This window comes from Suncus etruscus, chromosome 20 (genome assembly GCF_024139225.1).
Source record: "Suncus etruscus isolate mSunEtr1 chromosome 20, mSunEtr1.pri.cur, whole genome shotgun sequence".
Taxonomy (NCBI): Eukaryota; Metazoa; Chordata; class Mammalia; order Eulipotyphla; family Soricidae; genus Suncus; species Suncus etruscus.
Window position 1 is genome coordinate 17,397,045 of NC_064867.1, and position 22,236 is coordinate 17,419,280.

Here is a 22,236-nt window from a genome sequence, read left to right on the forward strand (position 1 = left end):
GGGAAGAGAGAATTCAAAAGTGGTGAAACACTTTAATATAATGTTGATGTTGCTCAGATTTCACTTTCAGCAAAAGGTTACTGCTGGGGTCATATATATATATGTGTGTGTGTGTGTGTGTGTGTGTGTGTGTGTGTGTGAAATGACAGTGATTTGAAACAACCATAAAATTATCAGGCTATTGGTCGTTGGAGCAATGATACATGATAAGCAACTCAATGTGAGAAATATTAGAGGTCTGAGATTAGAAAACATATTTGAACCTATAATTAAATTAGATAAACTTTGTTTTAGGTAGTGGTCATCAAGCCATCAGGATACAGAGTGAATACTGGGTTACCACAAGTGCATTTATCAGCCACAGTGATTTATTGAGTGCTTTAATAATACAAGTGTACATCAACTGATCCACAGTCAAAAGTGGCAGGTCCCTAAGAAATTTACAAGCACTTTAAGTAAATCAAAATACATATTATTTTGTTCAACCCAACAGTCTTCTGTAAGGGGGACAGAAGACTAGTGATAAACAGAGTCAGTAATGCACAGTGATTCTGATTGAAGCTTTTGTACAAAAACTTGTTCCCAGTAGCATGCACCCACCAATAAAGACTTCAGTACAAAAACTTAATCCTAAACACTACATTTAAGTAGAAATGAGATATAATTCAGAACTTGTGTTTTCCCAAAGATCACACAAAAGAAAAAATAATCAAAACAAAGAACAAAAAAAACCAAAACCACACAGTAATACAAGGCTTTGTAAAGAAAGCTCTTACTATTACGGATCCAACATTTTTGCACTGAAAACAAAAAAGTTCCCACTTATACTGCGATGGGAAAAGAACCCCCAAATATTTCAAGTTAACAGAAATCAAAAGGGAGTAAAACAGGAGGGGGAAGGAGGAGAGAGGGGAAAAGTTGGGCAGCGATGTCATACCATCACAAAATGGTTCAAAATTTAATAAAAATAAGAAAATAAAAACCGAGGTCCAGAGGGGTGGGCAGGGCTATTGATGCACTTGGTGAATGTGCTTGCACAGGTCCGGCAGGGCGGCAGGCAGCAGGCGCCTATGTGGCATATCGCTTGGTCCACTGTCTGGCCATCCGATCGTGCTCCGCTCTGTTGGTCATGTACTGGGTGGCAATGCTGCCTACCAGAGGGTCAGCTGAAAGGGAAGAAGAATCTGGAGTCAGCAGAAAATACCAGCACTACTTCCTCTCTCAAAGCTGGAGAAGAAGGGACTCATGGAAGTTTGCCCTTATTGAAAAAAATGTATGTGCGTGTGAGGGAGTGTGGGGCTAGATGGGGGTGACATTGTTCTAACCCGAAAGAGTGTTATTTCAGCATTGACCTAAAAATCACATTTCATACCAGTTTCCCAAGAGTCATCTTATAGAACTTTTTTGATATATTTTGTCATATTTCATATTGATTTGTCATATTTATTCTCTCTCCTTGCCAAAAAATACTTTCTACCTATCTTCCCTTGTTTTCAAGTAGCTATTTCATTGATAAAATGCAGAAAAGCAGTGGGACTCCAGAATCTTTGATATGCTTTTAGGAAGAAGTTTGGTTATCTGGCCAACTGCTTTACTCATGCCCCTTCTAACTTCAGCATGTCAGGTTAGCATGTCAGCCATAGCTGAACACAACCAGCCAGCAACTGTTTGTGAGAGCCAGTGATAGGTAAGACAATCTATTTTTTCCTCCAAATCTGGGAATATAAAAAATAACATAGAGCTTTATTACACTAATACTGATTGATGCTTATGATAATGAACACTCACTGAGTTACCAAATCCTAAAACTTTGACATACTTACCACAAATACATATGAAGGAGCTGATCCATGAAGAAACTGAATGATAAAGAGAGTGAGTCACTTGCACAATATTGAATAAGGGGTGGAACATACACAGTTCTGAGCCTGAGTCCTCATCCTAATTGTAGACTCCTATGAAGTTTTCTGTCCACAAAGGATCAGCATTTAATAAAAACCCTCAAAATTTATCACCTCAAAACTAATTTAGGTTTCTAGATATTTCAGAATCTATTCTTCCTACCATTCTCTAATTTAATTGCTTTCCTGACACCCAGTTTCCCTTATGTTGGCATGAGTATTTAGAGCTGGGAGTAAGAAGAAACCTATAAGGAATAGAGAAAAATCAGCAAAAGGTAATGTTAAATATGAAAAAAAAAGATAAAGAATATGGAAGTGTTCTTGTTGGATAAAACCACCTGTAATTTGAAAACATTTTGAGTCTCTAATAAATTATTCGGGATTATATGTTCTCATTACTATACACACAATAGTATACCCCCTTGCAAAGGCCTGCCTCCCCCACTCACTTTTCCCAAAGCTAAAAATATAAACTATCACTTGAACCACTCTATCCAGAATTCAAAAAGGTTTAAATCAGTAATATAGTAATATCAAATACAGACGCAAAATACCAGGGAACTGGCCAAGATATTTGAAACTCTAAAAGACCCATCTGCACTTCCTAATTTACTGATGAAGGTAAAAGGCTTAGTGTTAGCTGAATGACCAGTTATGTTAATATTCTCAAACAAAATCATCATTCAGTGGGGGATAAATGAAAACAAGACAGGTCTGTTGCTTGAGTTCAGGGAGATAAATGAAAGACAAGAAGCAGGAAGCTATTGGATGGGGATATAAGCAGGGGCAGAAAAAGTAAGAATCAAGAAAAATATAGCAGGGAAATTAACATGCAGTGTTCAAAAAGTTTTCTGCATGCTTAAGTAATTAAAGTTTCTTTTAACTTTTCAGGTTTGAGTTTTAAGGCAAGTATTTATGCAGGTAACACACCTGCATCTCTCCTCTTGAGATGTGTACTTTCCTACTTTACCTCTGGGACATGTACTGTGGCTCTCTGCCATTGGGGAAGCCTGGACTCTTCTTTGAGCATGCTACTTTACTCTTATCCTCTCCCTCCCCTTCTTCAGTATTTCCAAATAGAACTAGTTTTAACTTCCAAAAAAAGAAGTATTTTTCCAACTGTAATGAGAAAAATTTGAACCTTAGCAGGCATTTAAACAGTTATAAAGATAGTTTTTTTTTTTTGGTATCAGCGTGGTAAGGTTGAGATCTAATTTTAATGATAATCCCCAGAACTAAGATAAATTAAACATCTTTTCACTGGAGAACAATTTGAAAGGAGTTGCCAAAGTATACTGTCTACTCTACTGGTTGTAGTGAATTCTACCCTCCAGATACACTTAAACACATACTTAAAGATTTACACAAGACTTCAATATTAGTTTCCATAACAAAAACGCCAAATATAATCTAAAGGTGCATCAGCAGGGGGATAATAAAATGGTCTGTAGTTATTAAAAAATGAGCTAGGATCTCTTTTGTACTTAGAGCTGTAGCATATTGTTACAGAGAAACATGCATCTGTATAATGTCTATATCTATCATGTGATTCCTTTATTAAATACATTCTCTTACTTATTAAATATAAATAAAATGAGTAAGGAAGAAAGCAGAGAGGAATATTGAAAAGAAAAGTGTTGGAGACTAGAGTAAAGCTTTTACTATTATAGAACTTTTGGGGAATCTGAGGGAGTAGAGTAGAACTGGTGGCTTCCCCAGCAACATGCAGTGTTGTAACCCGATCTGCCAGAATAAATGCACTCAGGGGTGCTTCCACAGGTCAGAGGTGAGGCCCGTAGATGTGGCTTACCGAGGGGGCTTCTGCTCATCAAGAAGGTCATACATCATGACCAAGTAGGATTCATTCCACAGATGCAAGGATGGTTTAATACACACACATCAATCAATACACTATATTAACAAAAGAAAAACCACAAATCATATGATCATATCAACAGATGCAGAGAAAGCATTTAACAAGGCCCAGAACCCATTCACAATTAAAACTCTCAACAAGATGAGAATTAAAGGAAACAATATAATCAAGGTCTTTTACTATAAGCTCATGGCAAACATTATACTCAATGGGGAAAAATTAAAAACCTTCTTTCACTAATAATCTGGCACAAGGCAAGGTTGCCTCCTTGCATCATTCTTAATACAATATAGTACTTGTATAGAACAGAAGTGCTTGCCATAGCAATATGGCAATTAAAAAGACATCAAGGGCATCCAGATAGGAAAGGAAGAAGTCAAGTTCTCACTGTTTGCAGATGACATGATGCTGGATTTAGAAAATCCCAAAGACTTAACCAAAAAGCTTCTAGAAATAATAAATTTATATAGTAAAGAAGTGGCTAAAAATAATTTGAAGAATGTATGATTTTTCCATACATAAGTAAAGAAAGAGACACTAAAAAACAATCCTATTCACAATTGTGCCTCAGAAAATCAAGTACTTCAGAATCAATTCAATTAAGGAAAAACTATAAAACACTATTTCAAGAAATGAAAGAAGACAAGGAAATGGAGATATATACCTTGCTCATAGATTGGGAGGATCAACATAATTAAAATGGCAATACTTCTCAAAACAGCGTTCAATGCAATTCCTATGAGTACCCATGACATTTTTCAAAGAACGAAGTCAAACACTATTGGAATTCATTTGCAATAATACATGTCCACAAATAGCTAAAGCAATCCTTGGAAAAAATAGATGGAAAGCATGACTTTCCCCAACCTTAAACTTATTATAGAACAGTAGTCATTAAAAACAGCAAGGTACTAGAATAAAGACAATACCCTCAGATCAACTACTTTATTTGTTGAACTTATATTAGAAATTATTATTTTTAACCTTCCCCCTCAGTTTTTGGGCTACACTCAGAAGTGCTCAGGGTTACTCCTGGTCTGCATGCAGGATTCACTCCTGGCAGGTTTGGGGTGAGGGGGCATGAAATACCAGGGATCAAACCTGTGCAAGGCAAGCACTGTATTATCACTGTATTATTGCTCTGGTCCCAAATATTTATTTACTTATTTAATTTTTGGTTTTTAGGCCACACCCAGCAGCGCTCAGGAGTTACTCTTGGCTCTGTGCTCAGAAGTCGCTCCTGGCAGGCTCAGGGGACCATATGGGATGCTAGAATTCGAACGAGGGTCCGCCCTGTGTTGGCTGTGTGCAAGGCAAAAGCCTTACCGCTATGCTATCCTCTGGCCCTTCAATTATTATTTATTTTTATAAGAAATTTAAAACTAGGCTAGACTATAGGAAAGCCATCCCTCTTTTTTTTCTGGTATGTCAGGGTCGCTGGTCAGACAGCGGGCCACAGATCTCCTGGACTGAACACTTGGTCCAGGAGACTGGGACCCCCGCAACGCCAGGCGGGTCTTCATGGCCGGCCCTGGCAACTCGGGCCCTGGGGGGCGGGCGGAGGAGGGAAACCCCTCCCCTATGTATATTGGACCCCCTGTTTTTTTTGCTAGTAATACTATTGTTATCCAAAAACGTTTCTGATCCTAGACTGTTCCTAGGAACAGAATCAGTATGCCCAAATTTTGATAAAACACTCAAATTGACCTTTATTGTCTAGTCTTTTATGTATTGCCTCTCCCCTCACCCCTGTGTCTCTCCTACCTCCTCATACCCAAACCCTGAACCATTATCTTCCCCTTATTCAACCCTCCTTATCCTCAGTTCCTAATTGGATAGACACCAAGACTGATCTTCTGCCCCAACACCACCATCCAGCTCCTCATTAAAAGACACCCTCTCGGTCCCCAGCTCATGCCTCTACCAACACGCCTGTTGACCCATGCTTGGTGGCCCCTCATGCCCCCATCAAACTATGGACTGTTGCATGATACCGGAATCAGCTGCAGCAAAACCCCTAGTTCAAGGACAATATAGGGTTCCGTAATGCCGCAAAACACATCTCAAACTCAACTATCACCTGTTGTCTTCAAATACCCTTGTTTTCTTTCTTTTATTTCTTTTTAAAACATAAAAGGGTCACATGTATCTCTTTTGTATATCTCAGATGTATTCCCTTAACATCTATAACTCTTTTTGAATATCCTCATATAGTGACAATTTTGCCCACTAGATTAGTTATTTGATTGTTTGATTTTCCCCCTGTGAGATCTGTCTTATAAGCAATACTGGTATAAGAGTAACTCTGTATAGATTTCACATTTATACCAAGTTATAGGAAATGTTGGACTTTATTCATCGGCCCCCAGATGCATCAACAATATCTTGTGGCATTGTTTCTCTTTTGCATAGGCACATTAAAATGGGAAAATAATACATATGCAAACAAGTTCTTATCTAATAGAGATGGGAACACAAATTTGGTAATGTAATTAGGCCTTTTACCCTGAACATTGGCATAATGATTTGGCTCAGGCCTCAGAAGAATGGGCATCACCCACACACACCTGAACAATGGATACCACCTATGGAAACAACCACAATTGTCTTTAACATTACCAGGATCCAAGCCTCTACCAGAGAAGACCTACCACTGCTTTGGCGACTTACTCCAAAGAGTGCTCCCAACACCCAGGCAACTCAGCAACAGTCTGCATGCAGGGCAGATCACTCCGCATTTAATGATATGCTGAAACTAGAGGATGCTCCCCATCAGCCTGACATCAATGAAAGAGATGCACAGAATCCAGAGTCTTTAAATATAAGAGTCTGATACCAACAATAGCTAAAGTATGAAAAAGTTTCACCGGGACTTTGAGAATGACTGGAGTTGGATAGACTGGTATGCCTGGAACCCAGTGTCTGTCTTATGCCAATAAACTTCTGGGATGAGGCCTTTTTGTAATCAGGTCAAGGATTTTTTTTCCCATTTTCTCCATTTTTCTGGACCTATGCAAACATTGGTGATTGCCACTATCACACCTTTATATATTTTTTTTACTCTTATCCTTTAAGGAAAAAAATACAACTTACTGAACTTAAAAACAAATTACTGTAGTAGAATGCCTGTCTCGAATACAGGCAGGGGATGGGAAGGGGGGAGGGGGTAATGTTGCACTGGTGAAGGGGGTGTTCTGGTTATGACTGTAACCCAAATATGATCATGTTACTTAAATAAAAATATATTTAATAAAAAATTATTATAAAAGCCAACAAAAATAAAAAAAACTAAACCTGGAAGAAATGATCCATGCCCCCAAAAGCAATTTATTATTCACTGTTACAAGATTCATGGAAAGCCCTAAATTTCTTAGTGAGCAGGTAAAGAAAAGCTGAAGAATAAGTAGTTTATAGCCTTTAAGTTTCCAAGAAATGCCAGTGTGAAACATAAATCCCAATGTTAAGAAACTAAGTTTATAAAAGGTGCAAAGCAAAACAAAGCTGTTGGAAAGATCCTATCTCCAATTTGCCAATAACTCACATGTAGAGGAAAAACAGCACATAATGCTCATGCCACTGACACCTGCCTTACAGAAAAACTACTACTTATGGCTATATTTTTGGTGTGTGTGTACATTATTTAATTATTTCCTATTCTACCATCAAACCATTTATTCACTCAGTCAATATGGATTAACAAAAGAAATCCAGAGAGGACAGGCAGAACCCCATGAGAGCAAGAAATTGTTTAGCACAAATTTTCTAGTTCATGGGACATAGTAAGAATTCAGTAAATATCTACTGAATAAATCAATGTGTGGACTCCAGGCCAGTGGAAAATGTAGATAAACAAACATAACTAAAAATGACAATGTTCTCAGTACAACAAGAAGTATAACCAGATATAACAGAAATGTTATATATGACTGCTGGAAGCCCCCAGAAGACATTTCTTTTATTCTTTCTTCTGTATCACATCTGTCAGGGCTCTGGGGCATTGGAGATAAATATGGGTTGGCTTCCTGCAAGGAAAGTGCCTTAAACTCTGTACTATATCTCCAGAACCCTGGGAGATATTTCATAGGAAGCTATCTTTGCTTGAGTTAACTGTCTAGAAATAAACAGGGAACTAATAAGCAAGACAGCAGCAGCATTAGCATAGGTGGTGCAAAACCATACAAAGAGTCTTACTACATAAACTTTAGATAATTTATTTTAGCTAAAACAATAGAAAAGGAAGCTAGAAAGATAAGGTGATGAGGTCTAGATCAGAAAAAAAGTTGGGAGCCAAGGTTAGAACTCACCAGATGAGAGTTTACTTGAAAAAGAATGGATCTAAGAGAAACAATCAGATTTGCTTGTAAGAGATGCATATGAACACTTATTTGCTTATTTTCATTTGAAAAATAAGAGCAGAAATTCTATATGCACTTGACAAAATGAGATGGAGGAGTATTTAAAAAAAGCTGCTGTAATGAAAGAGGCCTTACTATTTTGTCTTCTACATAACTAATATTGACAAAAAGGACTTTGTAACAACCAAACGCTTCACTGAGTATATCCAAGGACTGTGTTGACATTGTAAATGAGTTTAAAAAGCTGAAGTGGGACAGCACATGTCTAGCACAAACAAGGCCTTGAATTCAATCTCAGGCCTCTCCTAAGCATTGCTGGGTGGCCCCTGAGCCATGAGTGATCCCTACTGAAAACTGAGAAGTCAAAATTGAGGGCAAGAATACTTCATCTTAAAGTAGTTCATTAAGCTCTGTACATGGCTTCTATTTGTTGAAGTTTATTGGTGATGCCATGTCATCTTAAGATTTATGGCCCCAGGGAGATAGTGACAGGGGCTATGATACATGCAAGGGACTACAAGGTCTGTTCACAATTCCCCACCACGACTAGATGTAGCTGCAGAAACCCCAAATACAAAGCATTTGGGTCTGGGGGCTCCCATGGCACCATAAGGGTAGACCTGGTTTGAAGAGTCTGAACAGTAGTACTACATGTCTGAAGAGTACCAGCTAAAAGAGACCTGAAGAAAAGCACCCCAAGACACATCCCAGTCACAATGATGAATCCCACAGATAGATAGAATACTGAAAGCAGCAAGATCAAAAAGGAAAATTATATTCAATAAAGCATCTTTAAGATTTACCGCAGACCTGTCACAAGAAACTCTCAAGGCAGAAGGCAGTGGTGGGATATAGTGACAAAACTTAACGAAATGAATGCTCACCTAGAAAACTGCACCCAGTGAGACTCACTTTCAGGTTTGAAGGAAGTATACACAGCTTCATGGATAAACAACAGCTCAGAAACCTCACAGACTCAAAATCAGCCTTAAAAGAATAACTGAAAGGTCTACTGTAAGATAAGACAGACCAACAGATATACCAAACTTCTACACAAAGATAGTAAATCCTATGACAATGATCTCTCTCTATGTCAATGAACAAATACACCAGTTAAGAGACACAGAGTGGCAAAAAGGATCAAAAAGCTGAATCAAATATTCTGCTGTCTGGGGCTGATGCAGTGGTGCAAATGGTAGAGCATTTGCCTTGCATGTGCTGACCTAGTGTGAACTGAGGTTCAATTCCCTGGCATCCCATATGGTCCCCCAAGCACGATTTCTGAACACATAGCCAGGAGTGTCACTGAGTGTGGTCCAAAATCGAAAAAAAAAAAAAAAAATTCTGCTGCCTATAAGAAACACATCTGAATAGTCAGAAAAAAGAAATATAGACTCAAAATCAAAGGTTGGAGGAAAATCATCCAACCCAACAACTCTCTTAAAAAAAGCTGGAGTGGCCATATTAATATCAAGTGACACAAATTTTAGAGTCAGAAAAGTTATGAGATAAAGATGGACATTTTGTAATAATCAAGGGGTATGTACAACAGGAAGAAATCACACTCCCAAACATATACCCACCCAATGAAGGACCAGCAAAATATTTAAGACAGTTGTTGACAAATTTGAAAGAAGACAACAATAGCAGCACAATAATAGTGGGACACCTCAATACTGCCCTATCACCCTTTGATAGGTCAACCAGGCTGAAACCCAAAAAGAATATACTAGCTCTAAAAAAAAGAAATGAAGGAAAGTGGCTTAGTATATATATAATATGTGTGTATATATATAGGCACTCCATCCCCAGAAAACTGGATACACATTCTTCTCCAATGCACATGGGTCATTCTCCAGGATAGACCACATGCTGGCCCATAAAACATACCTCCATACCTGTAGTCAATCCCATGACAGTATGCTTCAAGGGTGGATCAACCCTGTATCTCTTAGGTGAAAGAAATTTCCTTACTAATTTTCCCAATATTTACTGTACCTATGCAAAAAAACAAAACAAAACAAAACAAAACAAAAAAACGAGGCTTACCATAGCAGTCTCACCTTTATTTATTTATTTTTGCTTTGTTCTATTTTTTTCTTTCTTTTAAATTTATATTCATAGTTTCTTGATAGGGGCTCCTTCCCAAGCCCCTGCCTGTCTCAAGACAGGCATTCTATTTATCTCTCTCACTATCATTGCCACTGTAGCATCAATTGATGGTAAAGTTATTTCTCTAACTGCTCTCACCACTCTCTTTTCAGCTCTCATATCTATTTTCTCTGGGTATTATTATCATAATTGTCTTTTTCTTTTTTTTTCTTTTTTTTGTTTTTCGGGCCACACCCGTTAGATGCTCAGGGGTTACTCCTGGCTATGCGCTCAGAAATCGCCCCTGGCTTGGGGGATCGAACCGTGGTCCTTTCCTTGGCTAGCGCTTGCAAGACAGACACCTTACCTCTAGCGCCACCTCACCGGCCCCGTCTTTTGCTTTTCTTAAATCCCACAGATGCATGAGACTATTCTGTGTTTGTCTCCCTTCCTCAGAAGCATTTCACTCAGTATAGTGGTCTTCATGTCCCCCTATGTATAGGCAAATTTCATGACATAATATTTTTATAGCAGCTGTTTACTATTCTATTATGTAGATGTACCACAGTTTCTTTAGCGACTCATCTGTTGTCAGGCATCTGAGTTTTTTCCAGATTCAGGCTCTTGTAAATAGTGCTGCAATGAACATAGGAATGCAGAGGGCATTTTTTTTTTTTTTTGTATTGTGTTCCTAGTGTATATCCCTGGTAGTGGTATTGCTGGATCATATGGGAGCTCAATTTCTGTTTTTTTTCCCCCCCCAGAATATCCATATTGTTTTCCAGAAAGGTTGGACCAGACAGCATTCCAAACAACAGTGAATGAGGGTTCTTTTTCTCTCTACATCCATGCCAGCACTGGTTGTTATTATCTTTTGGCCCTTTCCCTCTTTATGGCCTCTATCATCTTGTACCAAGAGCATCTGTCTACTGTCTTTAATCTCTAGATTCCCATATGTACTGAATTTTAATCTCTAAAGACACAAATCTGGTTATGTGTTGATTCTGCATTTTCCCTCCCCTCTTTTTTGCCACGCCTGGAAACGGCCAGAGGTTACTCTTGGTGGTGTTGGGGGATAATATAGGATGCTGGGGATTGAAAATGGGTTGGCTACATGCCAAGATAAGCACCCTACCTGTTGTATATCTCTCCAGCCCCTTGAAAACCTTTTAACCTCCAACACCAAGTGAGATCCCAGTGGTATGGCTAACTATGCACAAAGAGAGCTGTAAACTTTCTTAATTTTTCTGAATCAAAATATTTGAAATTGTATTTGAATTACACTTATCTTCAACAGAGGCTGTCCCAATATTATATTATCTCATTTAGTTCTTATTCTTTTTGTGCCTTTTTTTTTTTTTTAATAAATGGGGAGTTGTTTGAGCCAAACTTAGCAGTGCACAAAGGCTACTCCTGGAACTGTGCTCAAGAGTGAGACATGACAATGCTCGGGGAATCATATTGAGGGACATGAACTGGGGCCAGATGTATGCAAAGCAAGCACCTTAACTCCTGTATTGTTTTTCTGGATCCTAGTTTCTATTCTTTCTGAAGTAAATGGAAGTTTTCATAAGAGGCAAATATGCATGCTCATATGAGAAAAAAAATCACCATAGCTTTGAATAGTGTAGCTGTTTAAAAGGAAAAATTACATGATGACAAATATTTACAAAACAAGCAACTATATGGCAGTGTTTTGGCCACTTTGATGTGGTGAAGGTACAGTAGATGTATATAAAAACCAAAAATACTAATACTACTGTAACTTTATACTTAGTTAAGTATAAAGTGAGGATCTATCTAGTAAATAATAAATATATGAATACAAAGTAGTTTCCAACTTTCTAGTCCTATGATTCCTGACCATAATTTGGTCAGTCTTTTACGAAGACCAGTTTCTGTGGAAGAAGAAAATAGAAAACACTGATCATATGGCGAAAGGCAATGGACAATTTTTAAACTACATACTGGGAAGAGGTGGTAGAGGATTTATTTGTGCAATTTACATGCATTAAAAAAAAAAACTCCTTTAGGGCCCGGAGAGATAGCACAGCGGCATTTGCCTTGCAAGCAGCCGATCCAGGACCAAAGGTGGTTGGTTTGAATCCCAGTGTCCCATATGGTCCCCTGTGCCTGCCAGGAGCTATTTCTGAGCAGACAGCCAGGAGTAACCCCTGAGTGCCGCTGGGTGTGGCCCAAAAAACAAAAACAAAACAAAACAAAAAAACTCCTTTAAAAACAAAGAATTTAGGGATGGTCATCTGGTCCTGTGTAAAAAAGAAGACAACAAACTAGTCATTGTGGAATTTTCTAATCACATTCTACAGTGGATTTTAAATCTTTCAAAGATAAACTAACCTTTCTCTAGACATAAGGCTTCTATAACCTGTTCAGGGTAGAAACCCCACCCTTTGCTTCTTAATGCTTCCTTAAGTTGGTCTTTGATTATTCTGAACAAGAAATAATCTCTGTAGCAAGGGTCTCAGTAACATAACTTTAATGCTTTAATGCTTTACCTTAAATTCATTACCTTACTCAGCTCAGCCACTTGCATCCTTAAAATTTCATGCTCACTCTGGGATTAGGACAAACGTCAAACTCACAATCTTCATTTTTCTTCAGTTGACTACATGACACTACATGACAAAGCAGGAAAAAACCAATTTGTCTCTGGTACTCCCTATTCATTTGGCTGATCCTCACATATGTTTCCACTTCCTATCCCTTGCATATCTTTCCCTACCAGAGCAATATTAAGGTACCTTGATCATAATGTGACTGTCATCTACTGTGACATCTTATCCAGTGGTATGTACATTTACATATTTAGCACACAGTCATATTTAGCACTAAGAGCAAAACTGAATTAAATAACCTGAACAGAAAGAGTTTAGTTTGTTTTTTGACAAGAAGGAATTTTGGTTTTTTTCAAGTCATGTAAACAGAAGGCGCATCTATCCTGCCAATATAAGGAACCCAGCACAATACCTGCCATAGAACCATATGGTTTCCATTCTTCCCCCCATAAACCTGTTAAAAAAATTTAAAATTGAGGCATATATAATATTAAAAGAGTTAGGTGTACAATGAAATTTTAAGTCTGGTATTGAGTACTTCTCAGAGCGAGTGGTGCTAATTGTTTTTCATGAAAATTTGACCTTTACTGATATTTTAGGTTCAAATTATATTTAACATTCATATTATTTTACTTTAATATTTCTCCAGACACACAATTAAAGACAAGAAAATGGGTTTCAGAAATATGGGGTTTTAGCTCCGATGATTCAGACAGTAATGAGCAGGAGGGATGATGCTTTATTCACTCCAGGGATGATTCTGATCGTGCTCACACAGGGACATGAGTCCACCACTGTAATTATTTAAGAACTGATCAAATCATAGAATGCTTTTTTGAAATTCAAAGGCCACACTTGATTCAGTATGAAATGGGATAGGCTGAGCTCCTACTCTTTAAATACTTCTGATGTGGGCACAGCCAAAGATTTCCAGATGCAAAGAATTATTTAAGTATCTTTTTGAAGCTAAGTTTTTGTGTTAAAGTTGGATGTTAGAAAATACTAATTACATAACCATATTTAAATTCTAAAATGATTATTTTTATAACAACTTTATAAAGTTTAATTTCTCCCTTGCCCTAAAATATTTAATGGATGTGTAAAACAGTTCTACCTATTTTTCTATAATTGGCTACATTTGTTTTCAGTGTAAATATGGTGCCTGGATTTGCATAATGATTGTATGTCTAGAACTGCATTTTTGTTGTGGGGGCAATGAATAGACTCACTACCCCTACATTTGCACGAACAATTATGTTTTTACTTGCAAATTAGGTATCATTTGTTTCCAGAAGGTTTTTCTTGTTTAAATCATTCTTCATATACAAACACATGATTATTATTCCCAGGAAGGATGATTAAAAAATACAAGAGTTTTTCAGGAAAGGGTAAAACAACCCTCTAGAACTAATTTTTTGGGTCAGTCTCCCTACTAGGACTGGGGGCTTCTCCCAGTAGTGTTGGGTGGCGGCATGTGGTGCTGGGGTTGGAACTCTGGTCTCTTCATGCATCCTTGCATGCAGCTTTTGGGCTATCTATCTGGCCACAGAACAAAGAGTTGGATTTACTACATTTTGTAAGAGACATATAAGCACACTTCTGGCACTGACACAGGCTGTATCATCTTACTTAGGCCCAGAAACAACAAAAACAATAACCATTTCTCACAGGAAATATACACCTACCGCACTGGTAATTTGTGGCAAATCAAATGAACAAAATGACCAACCCATTAGACTTACCGGATTTTCAGGCATACAAGACGACCCCCCTAATTTTACAGTGAAAACATAGGTTTAGGCTTATATTTGCTGTATAATACAGAATGTTCCTGTGCTGCAACTGTATGTACCACAGTGAGCCAATCACAACAAGCAAAGGTCCAAAGGTTATACTGTAATAGACTTCCTCTCTGACTCTGGCCAATCTGAGCAGGCTTTTTACAATGTAGGTTCGGGTACAGAACACTGCATAATTTGCATGCATAAAAAGCTTGCTTGGATTGGCTGAGTTAGAGAGGCAGTCTGAGCAGCCTGGCAGTGATTGGTGCAGGATCGAGTTGGAAAATTCGTTTTGTGGCAATATTCAGACAATTTTCGTTTAGCGGCATATTGAAACATTTTTCGGGATATACTTGATGTATAAGATGACCCCTGATTTTCGGTTGATATTTTTTGGTTTCAAAAGTCATCTTATACGCCGGAAAATACGGTATATTTATTTGAAAATATTTTGCTTAATAATATGCTTCTTAAGTGAGAATTCTTGTTTAAGTAATCAACTTAAAATTTACTGTATTCTTTTTTATTTTTATTTTGATTATAGTGGCTTACATATCTTTCACATTAGTATTTTAGGTACATATTAACATTGAATCAGGGGAATACCCACCACCAAATTTGTTCTCCCCACTTCCCCGTTCCCTTTCTGCAATCCATATCCCCCACCATCATATAAGATAAGATAAAATAAAATAAAATAAAAAAGGAGACATCAACTTCAATATCTACACCAAAATAAGGAGGTCAAAACAACAACAACAATCAATCAATAAATATAGCTTTTGGTCTACAATATGTTCAACAAACAAGATCTCCAATTCCAGAGGTCTGACTGAGTCAACCGCAAGTGAACAGATCTTCTAGAAACATAATGAAAGACTATCTCAGGCTCCATCCTAGGAGCAACATAATGACCAAGAACACCAACTACAGAAGATGAATTAAAACGACACCTAAGAAGCAGAACTGCTAGAACCACAAAGAAAGCCTTCATCGTAAGTTCCAATCCTTGAGCTGCACACTCACCAAGATCTCTAGATACAGAGGTCTGATTTTACCATCCATGACGAAGCAGAAGTCTTCCATACAACCACAAAAGCACTGAGGGGAGAGTAAATGATCATGCAAAGAGTCTATAGTGGTGGAGAAACCCTGTATCTCCTAGGCCAAGGGAATTCCCTCTATAATATCCCCAATAGTTACTGTGCCTAAGCAGGGGGAAAAAGAAAAAAAAAAAAAGCAAAAAAAAATTTACTGTATTCTTAAACAATGCTATTCTTCTTAATAAATTATAAGAAAGTAACAAGTTTTAAATAAAAAAGATTAAGGAAAACATGACCTGCTCAACACAATAGGAGACACATTCCCTAATAATAAATAGAACAGGAGGTCCATGTGAAGACTGCTATTGAATAGCCCCTCTTGCACACTAAATAAGAAAACATTCATTATTTACATGAACCAGGACTATATTTTTACTTGCAAATTAGGTATAACAGATACCCATAGGGCTTTCAGTATTTAAATTACTCAGTCTGGAATAATCATAAAAAGTCAGCTGTAGAATAAAATAATACTAGAAAACTCTTCCTAAGATAGTAACTAAAGAATTAAGCTAATATACTAAAAGATTATTTTTAATGTTTATGCTCCCAACTCACTTTTATATTAAACGAAGTATTTTAACTAGACTTTATAATTATTACTGGAGTGACAAGCAGATATTCAACATTTAACCCCTAATACCCTCAATAGGGGAAGAATATATAAATTGCAAGTCAGATAGGGGTACTGGAATTAGCGTCTTAGTTAAAAGACTCTTTAGTTCTGTGGACAGGTATTTAAATTTTGTTTAAAACTGGAAATGAAAATTAGTTTAGCAATTTATTTCTCATTTGTACTTAAGTTTAAGCCTCTCCTATATGATATTTGACACAAAAAGGCCCTGAGGAAATCTAAGTGGGGTGGCAGGTCACGGATAAGGTTGATTACAGTGCAAAAAAAAATGAATGTTTAATGCATTCCATGCCCATTGGCTCTTTGGGATTGTCTGCTTCTGGGAGAAATGTTAAATGCTAATCAAACGCACTTGGATTCTTTAAAAGGTGCATTGTGTATTCTAAGTCAGCCCCTCAACATCTAATCAAGTTATAAACTAAAATAAAAGCAAATAATTATTTCTTTAAGGATTACAGAAGAAAAAAAAGGATTACAGAAGAATAAAATTTGGTATTCAGTTTTATTAGCTAGGTCTATGAATTGGTTTGTTCAGCTGATATAGAAGGAAATCGTTAACATTGAGACTCCAGTTTCCTTGGATCTCATTAAGATATCTTAAGAGATGGTATACTTTTGCAAGAATAACAGTTTATATAGTAATTTTGTTTTAGCATTTACTAGTTAAGTAAACACTACTTAAATAAATACTATTTAAATTTTTTTAATTTAATTTAATTTTTTTTTTTTTTTTGGTTTTTCGGATCACACCCAGCAGCGCTCAGAGTTTACTCCTGGGATTCAAACCAATGTTCTCCCGAGCATGCCTTACCTATTTAAATATTTTAAACAATAGATGTATTTACTACAGGTAACTTGCTCTTCCGGACAAGCACTATCCAGCCAGTAGGACACCATATCATGTTCAAAACACAGATAAAAGTCATCTCTCACAATATACTACAAATTAAACTAAAGATGAGATTCTCCAAATAAGTAAAAGATGCAGGCTAAGGCCAGGAGTAAAATCACCTGATGAATTGGCAACTGAGCCTCTTATTTATGGAGGTGCTTTCAGTTTAGATGATCCAATCATCAGTCATAATTCACTTACCATGCTTAAGACATTTAAACTCAAAGCATGAACGTTTCTATAAATATGACTGTACTTATGTTTGTCTACACATACAAAATGTGTGGCGGAGGAGAAGCAATAATATTGTTTGAAGACTTGCATTTGTCTGGGTTTTCATTCTGTGCATTATAGAATAAAATATATTAAGCAACACACTCCGAGTTCTGAGAAAGCATTGTGCAAATCAGACATGGTAAGTTTGAGGTTAGCCTAAAGTCATGAAGTATGGGGTCAATGAGGTTTTGTTAGAACATCAAGCTGTTAGTGGCTTTGGAGGACATATCTTATTAGGCGGAACCAACTCTTGCCCAGCTACTATTGTTGGCATGTCTTTGATAAAACGATCTATAATATGACCTTCATGGGATATCACCTCGGAGAATAACAATGAGAAATGCAGCAAGACAAGCATTTTGACATGTTCCTCTTAGACATAAGCTGACCTAGTGTGTTGATGTCAGAGAAACAAAGAGTTAGACTGACTTGCTAATAGCATTTGCCAGATCTCTGTAAGCTCCAAAGAAGCTACTTAAGCCTTATTTGTGGATGACAGGGTAGAGAAATACAGTGACAGAGTAACTTGCTCATGAAGAATGGAGACTGCTTTGAAAAGTTATGAATGCTATGCTCCCATCTTTAAAAATTCAGTAAAGACTGATACACTGAATCTCATCAGTTGTATGAACCAATACATAAGTAATAAGTTCCTTCTACTTATTCACTCAATCTTTTGCCCTGCCCCCATCCTCCTTTCCCTCTAGTAACCATCATAATTTTCATCAAGTTTAGGAATTAGTTTGGCTTATTTGCTTTAACTAAAGCAAATTCATATTTTATGTTAATAAAATATGGTTTTTAAGTTTATTTCATCTACTATTTTCCCCTCAAGATCCATTCATCTTTTCCCCAAAGCCTTTTTTTTTTTTAAAAAAAAAATACTTGTAGTATTCCACTGAGTATATAGCCATTTTTGGGTTGTGTGTTTGTGTGTACTCCTGATATTGCTGGGAATTCCAGGTAAAGACAGTGTTCAACCCTGTGAGCTTTCTCTCTAAACTTTAAATCAGTTTATCTAGTTATGTCAGTGGTTATTTTATATAGATTCCATGTTCTGATTATTTCAAATATGCTTTTTCATACCTTGCATTTTCTACAGTGGTGCTGCTGGATTGTATAAAATTTCCATTTTTATATTTCTAAGGACTCTCCATATCATTTTTCATGGAGCTGCACCAATTTAGTCTTATTCAATTCCTTTTCCTCTAAATTCTCTTATTATGTTCCTAATATTTTTGATACAGACTATTTATGTTGGTGAGGTGTTATGTCACTGTAATTTTGATGTACATTTTCCTAATAAGTAATACTGCATGTATCTATGCATCATATGTATGCTCTTTTTTTTTTTTTTGGTCTTTGGGTCACACCTGGAGATGCTCAGGTAAAATAATAAATAAAAGCAAATAACTAGTTCTTTAAGGATTACAGAAGAGTAAAATTTGGTTACTCCTGGCTCTGACTCAGGCATCACTTCTGCTGGTGCTTGGAGGAACTTTTGAGAAGCCAAGCATGTACCAGAGGTTGACTGTGTGCACGGTTACCTATTCTCTGATTTCTTTATCTCCATGAATGCCTTCTTTAGAAAAGTGTCTATTTAGGTTTTGGTGCATTTTAAAAATTGAACTGGTTTTCTTTGCTATTGGGTTGTGAGTGTTTTATATATTTTGATATTAATTCCTTGCCATATGTGTAATGTGTAAACATCATCTCTTAATTGCTAATATTCCTTTTTCTATGTGTGCATTATTTTTGAATCTTAGAATGTTAGCACTTGTTTTAAATTTTGTAGAGTTTTTTATGAGTTACTTTAAAACACAAAATTTGTTGTTATAATGTTTCTTGACCATTGTCTCCCTTTCAACATCATTTCCTTCCTGTGTCTCCTCCCTTATCCTACCAGTTATACCCATAGTTTTATCTGTACTTCTCCCACCCAAATTTATGTGATTCTTACCTGTCCCTTGGAATATCTCAGGAGTCTACAGGGAGGTCATTTGAACCCCAGCTGATACTGGGATAGAAAAGAAATGCTGGACCCTGCAGTATATATAGTTAAGCCATTTAAGACTTTAAGGAAATAAAATTCCAAGCCATAAATTTCATTATATATTTACTGGCAAACTTTAAATTTATATAAACTGAAATAGTTACATAATACTAGTTTATCTCAAAATCTAGAAATGACTGCCTTTTTTGCCCTACCCCAAGTGACTGCTTTTTTTTTTAAGTGTATATATTACTTTATTTAATGACCATGTATTACATATTTGATCATGAAATATTCTTTTCCAGGTAAATAAGAGCGACATTGTTAAAAAAAAAAAAGTGAGTGCATGGGGCCGGAGAGATAGCATGGAGGTAAGGCATTTATCTTGCATGCAGAAGTATGGTAGTTTGAATCCCGGCATCCCATATGGTCCCCAAGCTTGCCAGGAGCGATTTCTGAGCACAGAGCCACGGGTAATCCCTGAGCGCTGCTGGATGTGACCCAAAGACCAAAAACCAAAAAAAAAAAAAAAAAATGAGTGCAGCAACAAGAAAATTTGTAAAAATTATTACCTTTAGTAGTGTGGTCATTAGGTCATTGTCAGAAGGTTTTATTAGGTTCTTGTTGCTAGCCAATCACTCTGTTACTTCTTTCGTTTAGGAGTGAGTGCAGGCACCCCTTCTGCTTCTCATACTTCTGGAAGGCCTGACAACTGAAAACATTCTTTACAAAAGCCCCAGTATCAGCCAAAGTGCTTGGAATTCCTGGATCATGAGACAATTCTAAATCTTTGAATACTGTTATCCAGTAGGACCATACCAATTTATATGACAAGGTGTTCAGTTTGAAGCCATCTAAATTTAGAATTGACTGCCTTAAAATTATTTTTTAGTGAAGATAATTTTCTTTAGTGAAAATTATTAAAACCTAAAAAAATGCAAGGAGTAAAAGGGAGGAAGCACATTTTAAAGAGAGAGCAAGTGCTTCTCCAGAGTGGAAAATACAAACAAGCAAAGAAACAGAGAAAAGCAAGTGAGATTTGTGGTCAATGGAGAACACTTTCGAAGAGCAAGCTAGAACTGGCTGTTTTTTTTTTTTAAAAACAATGATTTAGTATCACAATTTTATTTTATTTTGGACTAACTACTTAATACTTTTGGACAATGCTGCTGGTTCCAGGAATTTCACCTCTTATCTCCTACCACTTGAGTCACTTCATTGGCCATAAATTACCAAAACCTTGAATTTGCCTTTTACTGGGATGGTGTTGTTGGTGTTTTTTGGCCACACCAAATGGTGCTCATGACTTACTCCTGACTCTGGACTAAGGGGACATTCCTAGTGGGCTCAGGGACCGCATGGGGATGCTGAAGATTGAACTCAGGTTGGAAGTGTGCAAACAAATGCCCTATCCACAGTACTGTAGTTCTGCCTGTTTATTGAGGTATCCCATTCTACTGGATACAGTTTTTCAGTAAAGCTTCTCAAGTCATAAAAAAATATAAAGAGTTAAACCCTGAGTATGGGAGTACAAACTGAGAACATGAGATGAAGGAGGAGAAAGTGGACAGCTTGGATGGATATCTTGGATACTTTGTTGGCTCTGATTATGATAACTGTATATACCAATACCATAAATGTTAACACCATTGTAAACATGTTAGTTTAACTATAGTAAAAATTTTAACAGCTTAAAGAATTATTGTTGAAGGTTGGAAAGAAAACATAAACAAAAAGATGCCTTAAAAAACACAGGTTTGAGAATAAAAACTGCCTCATTTGACATCTATATGATGGTTTTTTTTGCAATTATTTTGCAATTATCTCATTTTACTTAGAAAGGTTATACTAAGGTTAAAGTTTATATTATCATTTTCTGATACCATAAATATTTGATTCTTGACATACATTATTTTTTTAAAGTCAACTGGCCAAATGTTTCTAACAACTGATATAAATGGGCTTGTGGTTAAAGCACATGTTTTCCCTAAACAAGTAACTATCTCAGCTGCTTGTTTATTTCTTTACTTATTTCCATTCTGGAGAATCCTGTATACACTTTCTTGAATTTACACTTCTCTCTTCGCTCACATTTTTTTTGCAATAATAATTTTCGCTCACATTTTTATAAATAAATTTCAATACAAACTGTCTTACTTCACACACAGAGAAATGTACAGCATTATGGACAACATCAATAATGAGATGTCAAACAATTAAATTTTTTATTATTTACCTTGCTTTTGATTCAAGGTATTATCCTCCATAGAATAATTTCTAACTTTATCTATGGAATCCTAGAGTAGGTACAATAGACTTGTAGCACTTTTTTATTTTTATTTTTTTGGGCCACACCTGGTGACACTCAGGGGTTATTCGCCCTTGGCTTGGGGGACCATATTGGATGCCGGGGATTGAACCACAGTTCGTCCTAGGTTAGTGTGAGCAAATGCCCTAGCACCTGCGTCACTGCTCGGCCCCTAGGTACAATAGACTTGTATAGTAAAGTGGCAGGATACAACGTTAAAATGCAAAAATTCCTGGGTTTTTATTTTTTACACACAAATAATTAAAGAGAAGAAAAAGATAAAACTGCTTCAAGAAGTAAAAGAGCACACAGAAAATGGAGACATATACCCTGCTCATGGATTGGGAGGGTTAACATCATTAAAATGTCAGTACTTCCTAAAGCATTATACAGATTTAATGTGATCCCTATAAAAATTCCCATGGCATTTTTCAAAGGAGTGGATCAAAT

The 22,236-nt window shown here is 36.7% G+C and overlaps 1 protein-coding gene across 1 annotated transcript in view; it reads right to left on the reverse strand.

Annotated features, from left to right (window-relative positions):
* Positions 1-336: 336 nt before the first annotated feature.
* The window catches only part of LOC125997887 (ubiquitin-conjugating enzyme E2 E2), a 191,527-nt gene continuing 169,627 nt past the window's right edge, over positions 337-22,236 (reverse strand). Inside the window, exon 5 of the mRNA XM_049766073.1 lies at positions 337-1,166. Coding sequence (XP_049622030.1) covers positions 1,069-1,166 — 98 coding nt within the window. The 3' untranslated portion in view covers positions 337-1,068. The remainder of the gene's footprint in view (positions 1,167-22,236) is intronic.